The following is a 16,005-nucleotide window of genomic DNA, read 5'->3' as shown; positions in this document are numbered from 1 at the left end:
CTTTAGAAAGGTCCTCTGAGGTACAGCAAGGACCAGCTGCCGAGCAGATCTCAATCCTCACCTAAAGTCCATTGCTTAATACTGTATGTTTGCTGTTTCTCTACGAGAAATTTGCCCCATGTTTAAAGTTGGTTCTCAGACCTGACCTGAAGGTATCGTGCAAGGATTTGAGACACGACTTGAGATTTCAAGGTAGAAACTTGAGACTTGGACTAAAAGACTTGAATACATCACTGGCTGTTCCATTGTATCCTAACCTCTCTCAGACAGCCTGAGGCTATGGAACCACTCTCCCCCTCATCTTTTATGCCTTTGCCATTCAAGTATTTATGGCCCTTTACTCTGAGATGCCACGTAAATGTGGATTCCCACAAACAGTGTTATTTTAGCTCTAGTCCTGAGCCCGTGTTTTTTTTTCTGTCTACCACTTTCATAGTTATGTTATCTGAGTTTAATACCCAGACAATATTGGAATTCTGTTCATAAATTTAGTTGCCTGGATGGCTGTTTGTTTTTACTCCAGGAAGGAAAAGCTTTAATAGCACAGCAGGGAATAGTACAAGAGGTTAAACCTTGTCTGCCCTTTCCTGCTTTGCCGCAGATAATATTTAAGAATAATTTTTAATACTGGTTTTTATCCTGAGCAACAAATATCACAAGTAACTAAACATAAATTAGACAAACATAACTGTGGTGAATTACACTGATTTCCATGGGAAATTTAAAGATCAAGCTTAATTCTCCCATTGGTAAAAATTGGGCTCAGTCACAGCCATTGTGATTTTATCTGATGGAGGGCTCAAAATAAATATAAATTAGATTAGTTTGTCCATTATTAATGTTGGACAGAATCCTATATGGCAGTTACAAATGTGTAACCCAGGCTGCATCCACACTGCAGAAATAATCCAGTTGAAAACTGCTTTAACTGCCATGGCTCAAGTCTATGGAATTCTGGGAACTGTAGTTTATCGTGGGCCTGATAACGGATAATTTAGTATGCAATCTTGTACCCATTTAATTATGAGGAAGCCACACTGGATTCAACAGGGCTTACTTCTGAGTAGAAGAGCAAATGATTAGAAGAGCAAATGAGAAGAGCTCAGAGCAACTGTAGAACTACTTTTGGCAACTATGAAAAAGTATTGTTAATTGTGGGATCATAAAACAATGTGGGCACAAACTAGTCCTCAGCTTTGGTTCTCAGTCATCAAGACTGTTAAGATTGTTTCTCTACAAAGTGTGTAAGAAGGATTGAAGGGTAGGAGGTATTAGAAGGTATTTGAATGTGAAGTGATAAAGATGTAGAAGAGATAGATGGTGTAGGAAGCATGTAGAAAGGAGGTAATTTGTAGATGAATTGTGGATTAGATGTTTATAGATAAATAATTGATATGAATTGTGTGACATTTACATGGAAAATTGTGGTTAATGTATGGAAATTTTATATATTTAAATTTTGTTTTGAATAAAGACTTTTAAAAAAATATTGTTTCTCTACAGATCTCAAGAAATCTTTATTGGCAAGGACTTCTCCACAACACAGGCAGTGATGCAGACATCTCTAAAGTCTCTTCAATAAGCAAACATTCACTAGATCTTAATGCAACTGATATTCTGGATTGGATTTAGGCCCTCAACATACTGTCAAGAAACGCCAGTGTGAGGGCAGAGTGGGGATGTGGCATGCTGGCATCATGCTGCACACCAGAGTGCTGTTATTTTTCCCTGTCCTGCATGGCGGAGTGCCCTCCCTGGAGAAAACAAGGAACCTTGCCCAGGAAGGACTACTGGTGGTTGGACCCTTCCCAGGGACAGTTACGTTGCTTTCCCTGCATCCCAGGTACCTCTGAAATGAATGACTGGAAACAAATGGTACATGTTGCATTTCTGTGCTGGCCATGGAAGATGTTGCCCACACAGCAATTCAGCAGGGTGCCAAAGATGAGAGAGAAAACTCAAGTTCCTTTTCTGCTCACCCTCTTGAAATCAGGCCCTCTCAAATATTCTTGTGAACAAGAAGGGGCTTTGTGGCTTGAACAGAACAAGCAAAAAGGCCCAGTTCAGAATGATGGAATGTTAAGTTAAATCCTGATTTTGAAACTCATCGAGCTGTGTTTTATAAAACAACAACACGAAACCTGTTTGGAAGGACTCACAAGCTGCATGCCAAGTACATTGCAACCTGTATAGCCGTACTGTAAATGGAGACATCCCGCTGAATAAAGAAATAGCCTGGAAGACCGGGCCAACGTTTTGAAGACAACCTGGCTCTTTGCCATGGAACTGGGCACTGGCTGCCAAGGACAAGTTAAGCTAGAACCAGGTAAATATTTGAGCAATGTGGTAAGGGCTCAGAAAGAAGCAAACCTGCTCAGCAACAGAGGCTAGGGTGGGAATGACATTCTTTAAGAGGGTAAGCCAAATACTAATATGTGGTACTTCCCAAACCACTGCTAGCAGAGGGTCATTTTTGTGCTGATTTACAAAAGTGTATTCCACCGCAGTCAAAAAATCATTAGAAGACTAAGGAGTTTACCACACAAAGGAGATTAGGAATTTATCCTATGAATATCCCAGAAAAATCACGTAATTATATGAAACAATTTCACATGACATTGCACAAAACCCACTATTAAAGTGTCACAAAGAAGCATTAACACACATCGTTTTTGCTTTCAGAATTTTACAACAATGCATTTCCAATATCACTTTATTTATGCAAATGTGTGTGATTATCATTTGCGCAACTAGTTGCCATTTTCGCTTTATTTGCTGGATGCTTTAAATGCGCTTTAATCTCTCTTTTATGCTGAAATTCACCCCAGTGTGATAAACTCCTAAGAATGAGGAAGGCAGCTATGAAAGAACTAGAAAAGATCCTAAAATGTAAAGATATACAACTGAGCATGAAAGTTAGAATCGTACAAGCCATTGTATTCTCTATTACCAGGTATGGATGTGAGAGCTGGACAGCTAAGAAAGCGGACGGGAAGAAAATCAATTCATTTGAAATATGGTGCCGGAGGAGAGTGCTGAGGAACCCATGGATAGCCAAAACGATAAACAAACGGGTCATTGAGCAGATCAAACCAGAAATCTCTCTGGAAGCCAAGATGACCAAACTACTGTAGGTCTGTTGTACTTTGGCCACATCATGAGAAGGCATGACTCACTAGAAAAGACAATAATGCTTGGAAAGGTGGAGCAAAACAGAAAGAGAGTAACATGGATGGGCTCTATTATGTCATGGGTATGAATTTGCAGGAACTGAGCAGAGCAGTGGAGGGCAGGGAGTCTTGGAGATGTCTACAGGGTCGCCACAGGTCAAGATCGACTGAAGGTGGACAGGAACAACAAATTCCACTCAGCTGTTCAAAAAGCTTGCTTTCTCTGGGTATAAATCTGCCACCCCCATCCCCTGCCAAAGAAGCCCCACTTCCTGTGTTTCTGTATGAATCACTGATTTGGGTATGCTACCTCACTCCAAGGCTAGAGCAGTAAATCATGCAAGGAACACAGCAAATAACCTGGACTAACAGGAACCTTTATTTCATTTCAAACTGCACATAAGCAGCTGCTGCACAAAGCACATAAATTTTCCCCAGCACACAGTTTAGGAACAAGAGAAAAATGTGCATTCTGCAACTGAGAGAAGCTGTTTCAAACTGCATTCTTAGCAATGCTGGGGTTCCCCAGAAGTTTATCAGAGGGGTGCAGTTCAAGTGAGAAAATTCTGTATGGCAGACAGCATCCTCAAATGGCAGATTGCCTGAATGTCAAAATACGTCTTCCCATAAAATGTGAAGCCGCAGGGGGGATTCTCAACTTGTGTCAGGCAACAGTGAGGCCAAATAAGCAGTGGAAGAGTTTTATGCTGTTTGATTTTTCATCCCATTATTCTTCACTACTGCACTATAAAAAGGCCATTCAAGAAGCAGCCACTGGCCTCCCTGTTTCTCATGATTCCTAACAGTTCAATGGGGCTAGTTCTATAGCTCTCACTGGGCAGCCCAGTGCCTTTGTTGATGTGTGCCTTCAAGTCATTTCTGACTTATGGTGACTCTAAAGTGAACCTATCATGGGGTTTTCTTGGCATGTTTCTTCAGAGGGGGAGTTGCCATTGCTATCCCCTGAGGCTGAGAGTATGTGACTCACCCATAGTTACCCATTGGGTTTATATGGGTGAGTGGGAATTGAACCCTGGTCTCCAGAGTCATAGTCCAGTACTCAAACCATTATACCACACCGGCTCTCTACTGCATTGCTACTGCAACCCAACATTATGTTTATCCAGCCCTCCACCAACCTCCTAATTCTGATGCTGCTAAACAACTCCTGCTAGACAGATGAGGAGGAAGGGGGGGGGTAAATGTTTATTTCTAATTCCTACACCACAGAAAGCATGGCCCTGTGACTGCAGTGGGAGCAGGGCTTTCCTTAGAAAACTATAATCCCCATTTCGGTTTGTTCTCAGCAGATATGCCTTCCAGGGTGTAAGACAGCTCGGCTAGGAGACTGTGGTCATGAGACATCTTGTCCTTTTCTTCAAAGCCTTCCTTCAGCTTTGACTAGTTAATGGGCAGTCATGGCAGCAGGCCATGGATATTTAAGACAGACCAGATCTGAGGCATAGTGGTTTGAGTGTTGGACTGCAACTCTGGAGGCCAGGGTTTGAATCCCAGCTCAGCCATAAAACCCACTAGGTCATTTTGGGCAAGTCACATGCTCTCAGCCACAGGGGAAGGCAATGGCAAACCTCCTCTGAACAAATCTTTCCAAGAAAACAACATGATAGATTCGCCTTAGGGTCATCATAAATCAGAAATGATCAGCAAGTTGAGCATATGCATTGGCTTTGACTATCTTAAAAGGTGCCAAGAAACATGAAAAAGGTGTGTGTGTAGTTTACTTTTAGCTAGTGTGAACAACAGTTGTACGTTTATAATATGGGCTGTCAAACGTAGCAGTAGTGTTCCTGCTTTAAGACAGACTGCTGTGTGGCTGTTTTGGTAACATATGCTCAACCTGTAAATAAACATTACGTTACCAAACATCGGAAGCATCCCATATTCTTTCCTCCAAAAGAAACTGACTTTGTAAAGATTCCCTGTGGAGATCCTAAGGTAGCTTTACAGAGAGTTTTCCCAAGATCCTTATACAAGTTCCATGTTAACACACAATATTTAATTACCTCCATTGGTGAATGCATTTGTTTCCAAATTCAAACTGTCAGTGGAGCCGGCTGTGAAAGTGACATGGATCCCTTGACAAGGGGGAGCGAGGTTTTCCACGGAATCACTGTTGAGCTTTTCAAATTCAGATTGACTTTGGTTCATTCTCAGGAAATGCCTAGAGATTGCAGGGAGAGAAGGGGAAGCACAGTGAGAATACTGTAAGTTCATAACAAGACATTTGTTGCATCACATGGTGACAAATGTGGCTATGTCTACAGAGGAGTCCCTGTAGCCCAGCTAGTTTTCTTGCAATTTGTTCTCCCCTTTTCTATTTTCCCAATATTATTGATGTTATTGTTTGGTGCACTTGTATCACCTGTTTGCAAAGAGTAGCAAGAGATAAAAGGGAGGATAAAAGGGGATATATTAGTGTGTTATGTAAAGTGCAAGGGTCCCGAGAGAGCACCCACACATAATATTCAAATAGGGGAATTTTGTTAGCTCATATGGCAGCAGCCGAAAGGGCTTCATAGAATCATAGAGTTGGAAGAGACCGCAAGGGCCATCCAGTCCAACCCCCTGCCATGCAGGAAATCTAAATCAAAGCATCCCCGACAGATGGCCATCTAGCCTCTGCTTGAAGACCTCTAAGGAAGGAGACTCCACTACACTCCGAAGGAGTGTGTTCCACTGTCGAACAGCCCTTACTGTCAGGAAGTTCCTCCTAATGTTGAGGTGGAATCCCTTTTCCTGCAGCTTGGATCCATTGCTCCGAATCCTAGTCTCTGGAGCAGCAGAAAACAAGCTTGCTCCCTCCTCAATATGACATCCCTTCAAATATTTAAACAGAGCTATCATATCACCTCTTAACCTTCTCTTCTCCAGGCTAAACATCCCCAACTCCCTGAGTAGGGTTTCCAGACCATTCACCATTTTAGTCGCCCTCCTTTGGACTCACTCCAGTTTCTCAATGTCCTTTTTGAATTGTGATGCCCAGAACTGGACACAATATTCCAGGTGGGGCCTGACCAAAGCAGAATATAGTGGCACTATTACTTCTCTTGATCTAGACACTATATTTTTATTGATGTAGCCTAAAATTGCATTGGCCTTTTTAGCTGCTGCATTGCACTGTTGACTCATGTTCAACTTGTGGTCCACTTGGACTCCCAGATCCCTTTCACATATAGTTTCATTCAGCCAGGTGTCTCCCATCCTATATCTGTGCATTTTATTTTTCTGCTCTAAGTGCAGTACCTTACATTTCTCCGTGTTGAATTTCATTTTGTTAGTTTTGGCCCAGCTTTCTAGTCTATTCAGGTCATTTTGAATTTTGATCCTGTCCTCTGAAGTATTAGCTATTCCTCCTAATTTGGTATCATCTGCAAATTTGATAAGTATGCTCCCAATCCTGTCATCCAGGTCACTGATAAAGATGTTGAATAACACTGGGCCCAGGACAGAGCCCTGTGGGACCCCACTGGTCACTTCTCTCCAGGATGAAAAGGAGCCATTGTTGAGCACCCTTTGGGTTCGGCCGGTCAACCAATTACAGATCCATGTAACAGTTACCTTGTCTAGCCCACATTTTACAAGCTTGTTTGCAAGAATATCATGGGAAACCTTGTCAAAGGCCTTACTGAAATCAAGATATACTGTATCCACAGCATTCCCTTCATCTACTAAGCTGGTAATTTTATCAAAGAAAGAGATTAGATTTGTCTGGCATGACTTGTTTCTCTGAAACCCATGTTGACTTTTTGTGATTATGGAATTGCCATCTAGATTTTCACAGACTCTTTGTTTAATGATCTGCTCCAATATCTTTCCTGGTATTGATGTCAGACTAACTGGACGATAACTGTTGGGATCTTTTCCCCCCTTTTTGAAGATGAGGACAACGTTTGCCCTCCTCCAGTCTGCGGGGATTTCTCCTGTTTTCCAGGAGTTTTCAAATATTATTGCTAATGGCTCCGATATTACATTTGCCAGTTCTTTTAGTACCCTTGGATGTATTTCATCTGGTCCTGGAGATTTAAATTAATTTAGATTAACAAGGTATTCCTCTACTATCTCTTTATTCATTCTGTACTGAAATTCCCCTATTCTGTCCTCTGCTCCATTATCCTCAGGTTGAGCACCCTTTGCCTTTTCTGAGAAGACTGAGGCAAAGAAGGTGTTGAGTAATTCTGCCTTTTCTCTGTCTTCCGTTAGCATTTTGCCATCTTCTCCACGTAGTGGCTCTACCATTTCCTTCTTCTTCCTTTTGCTGCGGACATATCCAAAAAAGCCCTTTTTATTGTTTTTAACCTCTCTAGCAAGCCTGAGTTCATTCTGTGCTTTGGCTTTTCTGACTTTACCCCTACATGTGCTGCTATTTCTTTGAATTCCTCTTTGGTGATTTCCCGTTTTTCCATTTCTTATGCATGTTCTGTTTAAAACTTAGCTCAGTTGAAAGTTCCTTAGTCATCCATCCTGGTTTCTTGAGACATCTCCCATTTTTCTTCTTCATTGGAACTATTTGAAATTGTGCCTTCATTATCTCCCTTTTGAGAAACTCCCATCCATCCTGAACTCCCTTATCTTTTAGTATTTCTGACCACGGGATCTCCCTCAATACTTCTCTAAGTTTACTGAAATCCGTTCTCCTAAAGTCTAGAATGCGTGTCTGGCTTGGGCAACTAAACGAGGATCAAGACTGTGTATAACGGTTCCAAGAAACAGGAATCCTCAGTCCAGGTTCAACGTAATGAACACACTCAAGAAAGAATGATATAAGGTTGGTAGCAAATAGAGATTTAAAGGGGTTTGCACAGGGTAATACTGTACCAATTCCAGACATGTAGCTGCAATCAGGGAATGCAGTGAAATGGAAAATGGCTCAGTAGCTGCCTTGGGACTGTGGCAAGGCCAGCTTATGCTGAGGAGTCAAGCGAGATATGGACAGTGCATGTCTGACCTCAAATAAGACCAAATTGGTGGGTGTGCTGCAGGCATATTTATAGGGTGAAGCATATCCTGGGGTAGGTTTCAGGATATGAAAGGATGTCCAGGAGGGAAGAATGAGTAAGGAAGTTGAGAATGGCTGAACAATCACTGGAAATGTCCTTAGACAAAAAAAGTATTGCTCCCAGAGGGAAGTGCACTTGGATTTCTGTTCACGTGTAAGCACCAGGTCTATCGCTTACCATCATTTCCATCAGTGCAGGGATTATGCGAATTCTGATCTCAACTGATTTATCCTGTCTACATGTTCTTGAACTCCCCTATCCTGAGCTTACTGGATTTCCTTATATAGGAATGCAATTTCTGACACTGGGGTGGCTACATGCTTTAAATGTCCGATAGATATCAATTTGATATTGACACTGAAGAGGGGTTCAGAGGGCTAGATCTTGATATAACAAGGGAATGGTCAAGTTAAGCAGGTCTCAAGATTAATCCACGCCTAAACAGAGCTTGGAAAAACCATATAAGCTGCTTTCAGGAAAGGTAAAGGAAGACCCAAATATAGGAAGCAAAACAATTTACTTCTCAGGAAACACACCCACATTCTGCTTCCAAAGGTGCTCTTGCTCCTTAAGTAAATTTTTACTAAGGCAATCAAAATGGCCATTTCAGAGGCAAGCTGATATGTCTAAGTTAGGCATTCTTGGGGGGGGGGGGAATAATCCAGGATGAATTTGTGTTAAATCTCTCTTGTTCACATACATCCTGAATGTACCCGATTAAGTTTGGGGGTGGGGTAGCTGCCCAAAACCCCACTTAATCTGGGATAATTGATATTGGTTTTCCCCTGAGTTTTAAAAAAAGATCTGCATTGTCAGTAGCATGAACAAGCGACCTGAATAGACCCAGGATAAAACTCTGCATACCAAAAAAGGGGTTCCAAATGCATTTGCATCATCGACTCCATGTTTATTCAAATGCTTACACATATGAGCAACAAAACTCACAGAGATGCAGATCGTTGTGATTCCATAGTATGAATAACAAACCCGGAATGTGTGAGATGTCTGAATGGATGGAAGGAAAATTTCAACATTCTGAATGACCCCAGGGTTGCCTCACCGCATCGCTATTATGCTCACATATGCAACAAAATTGACTGATTGGTTTGTACAGGAATTTTCCATTTCTAGCATGATTCTCCCTGCATGTGGAAGGCGAAGTGCTTGATTTGCTGTTATTATTTTCGCAGAATACCTTTGCAATAAGCACTAAAGCACTATGCTGATAAGTTACAAAAGGAATGCTCACTGAGAAGGCGTGAGCTGCCTTTCTGATTAAAAAAGAACTCCTACCTATCCAGCATGTCTTTATCAGGAGCTGAAAAGCGTAACAAAAGCTCACATACATTTATTTTCTCACCAAGCTATTATTCACTGAGGATATTTGCAATTTCTTCCCTGCTACAAAAATGTAATGCTGTTTTCTTACACTGCACTGCTTTATTTTTTTTAAAAAAAAAATCCAAACCTCCAACTTATCTCTCAGTCCCAAAAGATTTATATAGTTCTCCTTCATTTCAGTGGATATCATCTATCATTATAATTAGCAGAAGTATTACTTTTAACCTCTTGTTAAAACATTTCCCCCTTGACACCCATGTGTACATATATCCGCCAAACATGCAGGTGTACATATCTAATGAAGATGACTCTATTAGTGTCCATGAAAGCTTATGCTGTAACACATCTGCTCCCTCACAGATGACACAAGATTATTTCTAATTTGATTGCAGCAATTAACAGCACCAGGGCAAGATTTGGGAGGCAAAAGTCCATGATCCCACTCAGTAAAATAAACAGGAAGGTCCAGGATTTAATATGGCTGGTGCACAACCTTTTAAAGTAAATGAAGTAATATATCTTAACCTGTTGAGACCATTAAATCCAAAGTCTAAAATATGCCAATTAAGGCCTTGTACAATACAATCCTATGCAGGCCTACACAAAATGAAGTTCTACTGCATCCAATGGGATTTAATCCCAGATAAGTGAATAACGAGGATTACAGCCTAAGAGGGCTACCATCTGGAGAATAAATACATGTAGACAGAACAAGGCAAATTTTCTTGCTTACAAAGAGAATGTACTCAGATTTTATGTAAGCAATCCCTGTAACATGACAGTACTGTATAGTTATACTCATATTATTAGAGACTGAGGTGGAAGGAGAGGGACTGAGGAGACAAGTGGCTGGTTTAAGCCAATATTTGAACTAAGAACTCCCAGATATGGAGCCCATTCTCATAACCCATGTTGGGAGAAAGCATGGATATAAATAAAATAACACATTACTAGGCTTCTAAAGACCCATCCAGTCCAAGGACAACATTCTAGGTCTCTAGATTTCCTTGAATTCAGTCTATCAAGTTGTAGAGCAGGGATACAGAAAAATGCAGCTTATGGGTCCTATTTGGCCTCAAGGTCATTGTGAGGCCTCCAGCATTCATGTTTTTTCCAAATGTAAAAGTTTTTTTTAATATGAGTTTAAGAGCTGTTGGGTAAAGAAAAATGTCTGTTGCTAGACAAAGTGAAGAGAGAGGGTATATTTGGGGGGGAACAAGAATCCAGCAAATTAAAAAGTGAAACAGCTTCATTATCTACCTGTTTTTGCCTTGCACCTGTATTGCTTGCCAAAAGGCTAGGATGTGGCACCAAAACAAACCAGGAATAAACCCCAATACAGATATAGATGTCACAACAAACCACAATCAAAATAAGCCACAACACATAAACCAGGAACTTTCTGTCACTTTGAATGGGGTTTCTGGTAAAAATTAAGCCACACTTTGTGGGTGGTTTTGAATATTCAGACAAATAGCAATTGGGCCAAACAAATTCGCCTTTGTTATGTGTGAATGTGACCACTGTCCAAGAGCATATTTTTTCCAAAGCCATGTCTAAATAGTTGTCTATGTGACCCCAATATTTGATTAGTAAAAATGTTTTTTTAACAGGTGTGGAAAATTGCTGCATTAAATATCTGCAAAGGAAAATACATTCATACTTGTATGTTCATTAAATAAATAGTAAGTTGGACCCCAACACAATTATTTTTCAAGGATTCCTTCACTCACACAATCTCACAGAAAATATTTCAAGATCTGTAAATATGTTATCTCTCTTGATTTTTCTGAAGCTAATATGTAAGAGTTCAATGTTATGTTTATTTGGGAGTCACTCCCACTGATGTCGATAGGTTTTTGGATAGCCTAGGATTATAGCCTTTCCAATTCCGTTCACAAATAAAATATTTATCTGTTCAAGGAAAACAAAACATTTATATAAAGCTCTACAACACAACTAACTCTATTATTAAAACCCACAATAAGTAATTTAAAAAAAAAAGCAAAATAGCTTATTAAGCACTAGAAACCAGCAGCCAGATACCCACAGGCAACTTACCATCCCAGCAAATGATGTAAAACCAGAACGTCAAACTTTTTTTCAGGAGTGTCTGACATATTAGCATGCAATCATGTCGACAACATCAGGGCAATGCAAGAAATCAATTCAGAATTAGAATTTTTCCCCTCAAAAGCTAGCTGCATCACATCTCTGGTTGTGATGAAGTCATATGTGAGCAGAGCTCTCTTTATTCCCACTGCCCTCGTGCCTTGTGCAAAATGCACTTTCTGAATAGGGGTAAAACTGAAATAGAAATCATTGCTGCTTGGGGAACAGCGGTTTTCCGTCTTTGCTGCCATACAAGAGAATAACCTCGAGCACTCTCAGCAAAGTAGCATTCTTATTTTATATAACACTGTAAAAGTACATGGCATTTTTCACAGTAAAATATATATGTAGGCATGTAAGTTATTTTTAAGTAAACCTTCCTCCCCAAACCCAGGCAGATCACTGACCAGGGGAGCTCACACTCTAAATGCCAATAGTGGCGGAGATGGACGAGGGAAGGGAGTCTGCCCAAGTGTGTGTGTGTGTGTGTGTACAGCTGGCACAAGATTATGAAATGAGGGAAAAGGGAATAGATATGGGGAAATCATCAACCCAACATAATATAAGGGAACCTTTTTTTTAAAGTGACGCTTATGATTAAGATGGTTTTGCTTCATCTCTTCTTTACACTGGCCTGCAATTTCTAGCTGTGCAGATAGTGAGACACTGAAAATCATTCACATCTTGAACTCTTATATTTGCTGTTGTTTGCATGACCTTAGTCGCTTCTTCTTTGCATGCTTAAACTGTATTTCTAATTGAGCAACTGAAATTTTAAGTTATTAGAAATTTGGGGTCTTAGAGAAAAAAGTGGATAAAGGAAGGATTTGAAGTAAGAGGCACCAGTGTGTGTTTGTGTGTAAATGTGTGTTTTGTGTGTTAGAGAGTGAGCTGGGGGAGGGAGAGAAATTCTCCATTGCCTTCCACTTGAACAGGAACAAGGACATCGAAAAGAATTTACCAGCCCAAATGTTGGCTGCCAGCCTGTAGCTTATTTCTGAAATAAACTCACATGAAGAAGGAAGCAATTTCTCTTTTGCTTATTCATTAATTTCATTTTTGTCTTGCTTTACTAGTAAATAACAGTACTCAAGGTGGTTACCAAGCAGTGTTTAAAACAATATGAAGTAGCTGATCCCATTAAAATAAATAAAATCAGTTAAAAGGCCAAGTTGAAAAGATGCACCTTCACACAAAAGTGGAACTGACCACTCTGAGGCAAGTAGATAAAACAATCTGGGCCTCCACAGATGATGGTATTCTCAAAAGGATCATTCCTGAAGATTTCAGTATCTGGGCTGGTTCATAATAAGACGTGTGGCCTCAAAGGCAGCCAGACTCTAAGCCATTCAGCTTTGTAAAGATTAAAATCAGCACTGAATTTTGCTCAGAATACCATTTGCAATCAATGCAGGTCTTTTGTAATCCAGTGATATGAACTTGATACTCAATGGTTAGCAGCTTAGCTATTGCATTTTACATCACATATGTGGCTATTTATCACAAAGCATGCTGTAGTATTCATGATACAGCATAAGTGAGGCACAGATGATTATTGCTAATTCACACCAACTCAGAATGGAGTATGGAGTTGTGCAGAAGTACTCCTTGTTACTGAAGCCATCTGGAAATCCAAGGTAGCATAGGGGCAGCTACGAACCTGATATTTTCAGAACAGGTTCAATCCCAGTCTCCCTTGTGTTGACCACTAATGGAATTTCCCTTTCTACATTTGGACGGTGAAATTTAGAAACATGGACATTTGTAACAAAGAGAAACCTGCCCAATAAATGATGATTCAGTGGACCCTTGGTATCCACTGGGGTTTGATTCCAGGATTCCGTGGATAACAAAATCCATGGATGCTCAAGTCCCATTAAAGACAATGGCATAGTAAAATGGTGTCCTTTATATAAAATGGCAAAATCAATGTTTGCTCTTGGAATGTGTGTGTGTATGTATGTATTCAAGCCATGGATGGTTGAATCCATGGATAAGGAATCCATGGATACAGAGGACCAAGATTGATCAATCTTGTAAAGTTGGAAGAATGCAAGAAAACTAACAGCACCTTCTAGTCTTTTTGCCATAGCGACTAGAAAAGACTGAGGTACTGGACCATGAAATCTCTTTTTCCTTGAAACGTTATCAAATTCTACTCTTTCAGGTAACATTTGACAGAAACATATAATCTGTTTAAAGCACGAAAATCCAAAGGAGAGATAGGCAGAACCTAATTTGTTTCCCTTTCCCCCCTGCATTTCACTGTCCTAAAAAGTGGCACAGAAATACATGTGGCTTTGCTCATAAAACAAAAATCAGAATGACGTACATTCTGTTTGCACAGCTTGAGACAAAATTTCAGTCCATGGTGGTTCTTGAAAGAAGTGGAGCCCTTGGCAGCTTTTAAGTGAGGCAGGTGCAAATTATTAAACACAGCAACAATACAATCAGTGAGAAGACTCATTGAGCTCAATGGGGGTTTATTCCCAAGTAGGACTGCAGTTCTAATTTTGCTTGATCACTCGCTCCAAATCCACCTTTGTTCAATATCTATGGAAGGAAGGAAAATTTCAACATTTGCCCAGATAAAAATGTGGAAAGTATGCTACACTTTCCAGTTTTATTTGCAATTTACAGTCAAGAGGAATGCCAAAGACGCAGTGCTTAAGGGCATATATGAAAATTGGAAGGAGGTGGAATGCCAGGTTTAACACTTTAGCAAAATTTAGGAAACAGACACCATTAAGTATACGATTCCTATACTTTCCAAAGTACATAAAGTACCACTCCCTGCTAGTCAAGGCTAATGAATTAACACAAATATGGACATTTCTAGTCCAAACTTGTTTCATATGTGAATAAAGCAAAGATCTTTTTTCAAACAGACAGAAGCCATATTGAAAAAAAAAACACATCAAAATCATATTTTAAAAAATGAAACCTGTGTTGTTGCTGAGACCTTATTTCCCATGGAAAGACTTTCCCCTTCCTATTTAAGGTTTCTTCTTCCCAAAAAGAGAATCTACAATTTTTGTTCATACTTTATTATTATTCGTTAGGCATTATCCAATAGAACTACATACAACTGGAAACTTGAAACATATTTACATATAAAATTATAGGATAATGAAAACATTGCCATTTCAAAGGTTGGAAATATACAGAACCCAGCTCAGACAAAATATTTTGAGAACTCATAACCTCAAGGCATGTCTAGTTGGACTGACTTATGAACTATTATATGAGGGACTGCTGTAAGAATTAAAATTAATAGGCAAATAAACACAGACAGGCTCAGACAAAGAATCAATTCAGGTGTTCTCACAGTGGCCATCTTAGGAAAAGCCAAATGAGCATCACCGTATGGTTTTTGATGGCAGAATTTGGAAAAACAGCAGCATTTGCAATAGGTGCTGATATCCCAAAATTCAGAATTATCTCTCAAGTTCTGACCTTTGGAAAGTCCCATTCTTGGCCTGAGGTCTAGATATATTATTATTAACAGCTGCAGCTGATGGATACTTGTTAGGCAACATCAGATAAGATCAATTTTACCTTTATGCTTCGATTCCAGATTTGACCTATGGAAAGTTACTGAGCTTTAAGGAAGAAAGCAAAATAGTCAGGGCTGGTGTGTAATGTTCCAAATACATTATTTCAAAGAATTAAATGTGTATTACTTGAAAGCAATTACCAAATGACCTTTCAGATGATTTAGTAAAGAAAAAGGTAAAATAGTATAGTCCTTTCATCTCAGAAACATTATCCACATACATTTTTAAAGTTCTCCATAGATAACTGTATCCACTGTACCTTATCCATTGTATATGGAGGCAGGACCTTCAGTTCAACACAGGGACGTAGCCAAAGGGGGGGGGGAGTTCTTGGAGTCCAGACCCCCCTTCCATTAAAAAAAACGAATGGTGTGTGTTGCTGCACCGCCACACCCAAGCCCCATTATAATGGTGGCACTTAGTCTGGACCCCCCCTTCCTAAAATCCTAGCTACGTCCCTGTTCAACAGCTCTTCTACTGTATGTACTATATTTTCCTTGATGGGAAAAGGAATGAGTTCTTAGAGAGGAAGAAAGTAAAGACTCTGTATTATGACTCTGGGGACCAGGCTTCTAATCCTGGCTCAGCCATGTCTCTCTCTCTCTGGCTTTGCTTCGCGAACGAAGATTCAGGAAGGACTCATCCCGCGCTTTGTACAAGCACGTTGGTGACTAAAAAGGTCCAGTTGCAGAAAGCACAGCGGAAAGTCTCCTTGGGTGATGTTTCCAGGTTGTGGTTCTTTCTGCGTTGTCGTTTCTCTTTGAGACTTATTCGGCGTGAGCTTTCAAAAAAGGCTGCAGCATCGTG

At 40.2% G+C, this 16,005-nt stretch overlaps 1 protein-coding gene across 3 annotated transcripts in view; it reads right to left on the bottom strand.

The window, feature by feature from the left end:
• PRAG1 (PEAK1 related, kinase-activating pseudokinase 1) overlaps positions 1 to 16,005 on the bottom strand; it is a 74,757-nt gene that overhangs the window by 16,049 nt on the left and 42,703 nt on the right. For all 3 annotated transcript variants that reach the window (XM_042455186.1, XM_042455185.1, XM_042455184.1), the window contains exon 4: positions 5,195 to 5,352. In XM_042455186.1, the coding sequence (XP_042311120.1) occupies positions 5,195 to 5,352 (158 nt within the window). The remainder of the gene's footprint in view (positions 1 to 5,194; positions 5,353 to 16,005) is intronic.

Source organism: Sceloporus undulatus, chromosome 2 (assembly GCF_019175285.1).
Source record: "Sceloporus undulatus isolate JIND9_A2432 ecotype Alabama chromosome 2, SceUnd_v1.1, whole genome shotgun sequence".
Taxonomy (NCBI): Eukaryota; Metazoa; Chordata; class Lepidosauria; order Squamata; family Phrynosomatidae; genus Sceloporus; species Sceloporus undulatus.
This window is presented reverse-complemented; position numbering and strand designations above follow the sequence as displayed.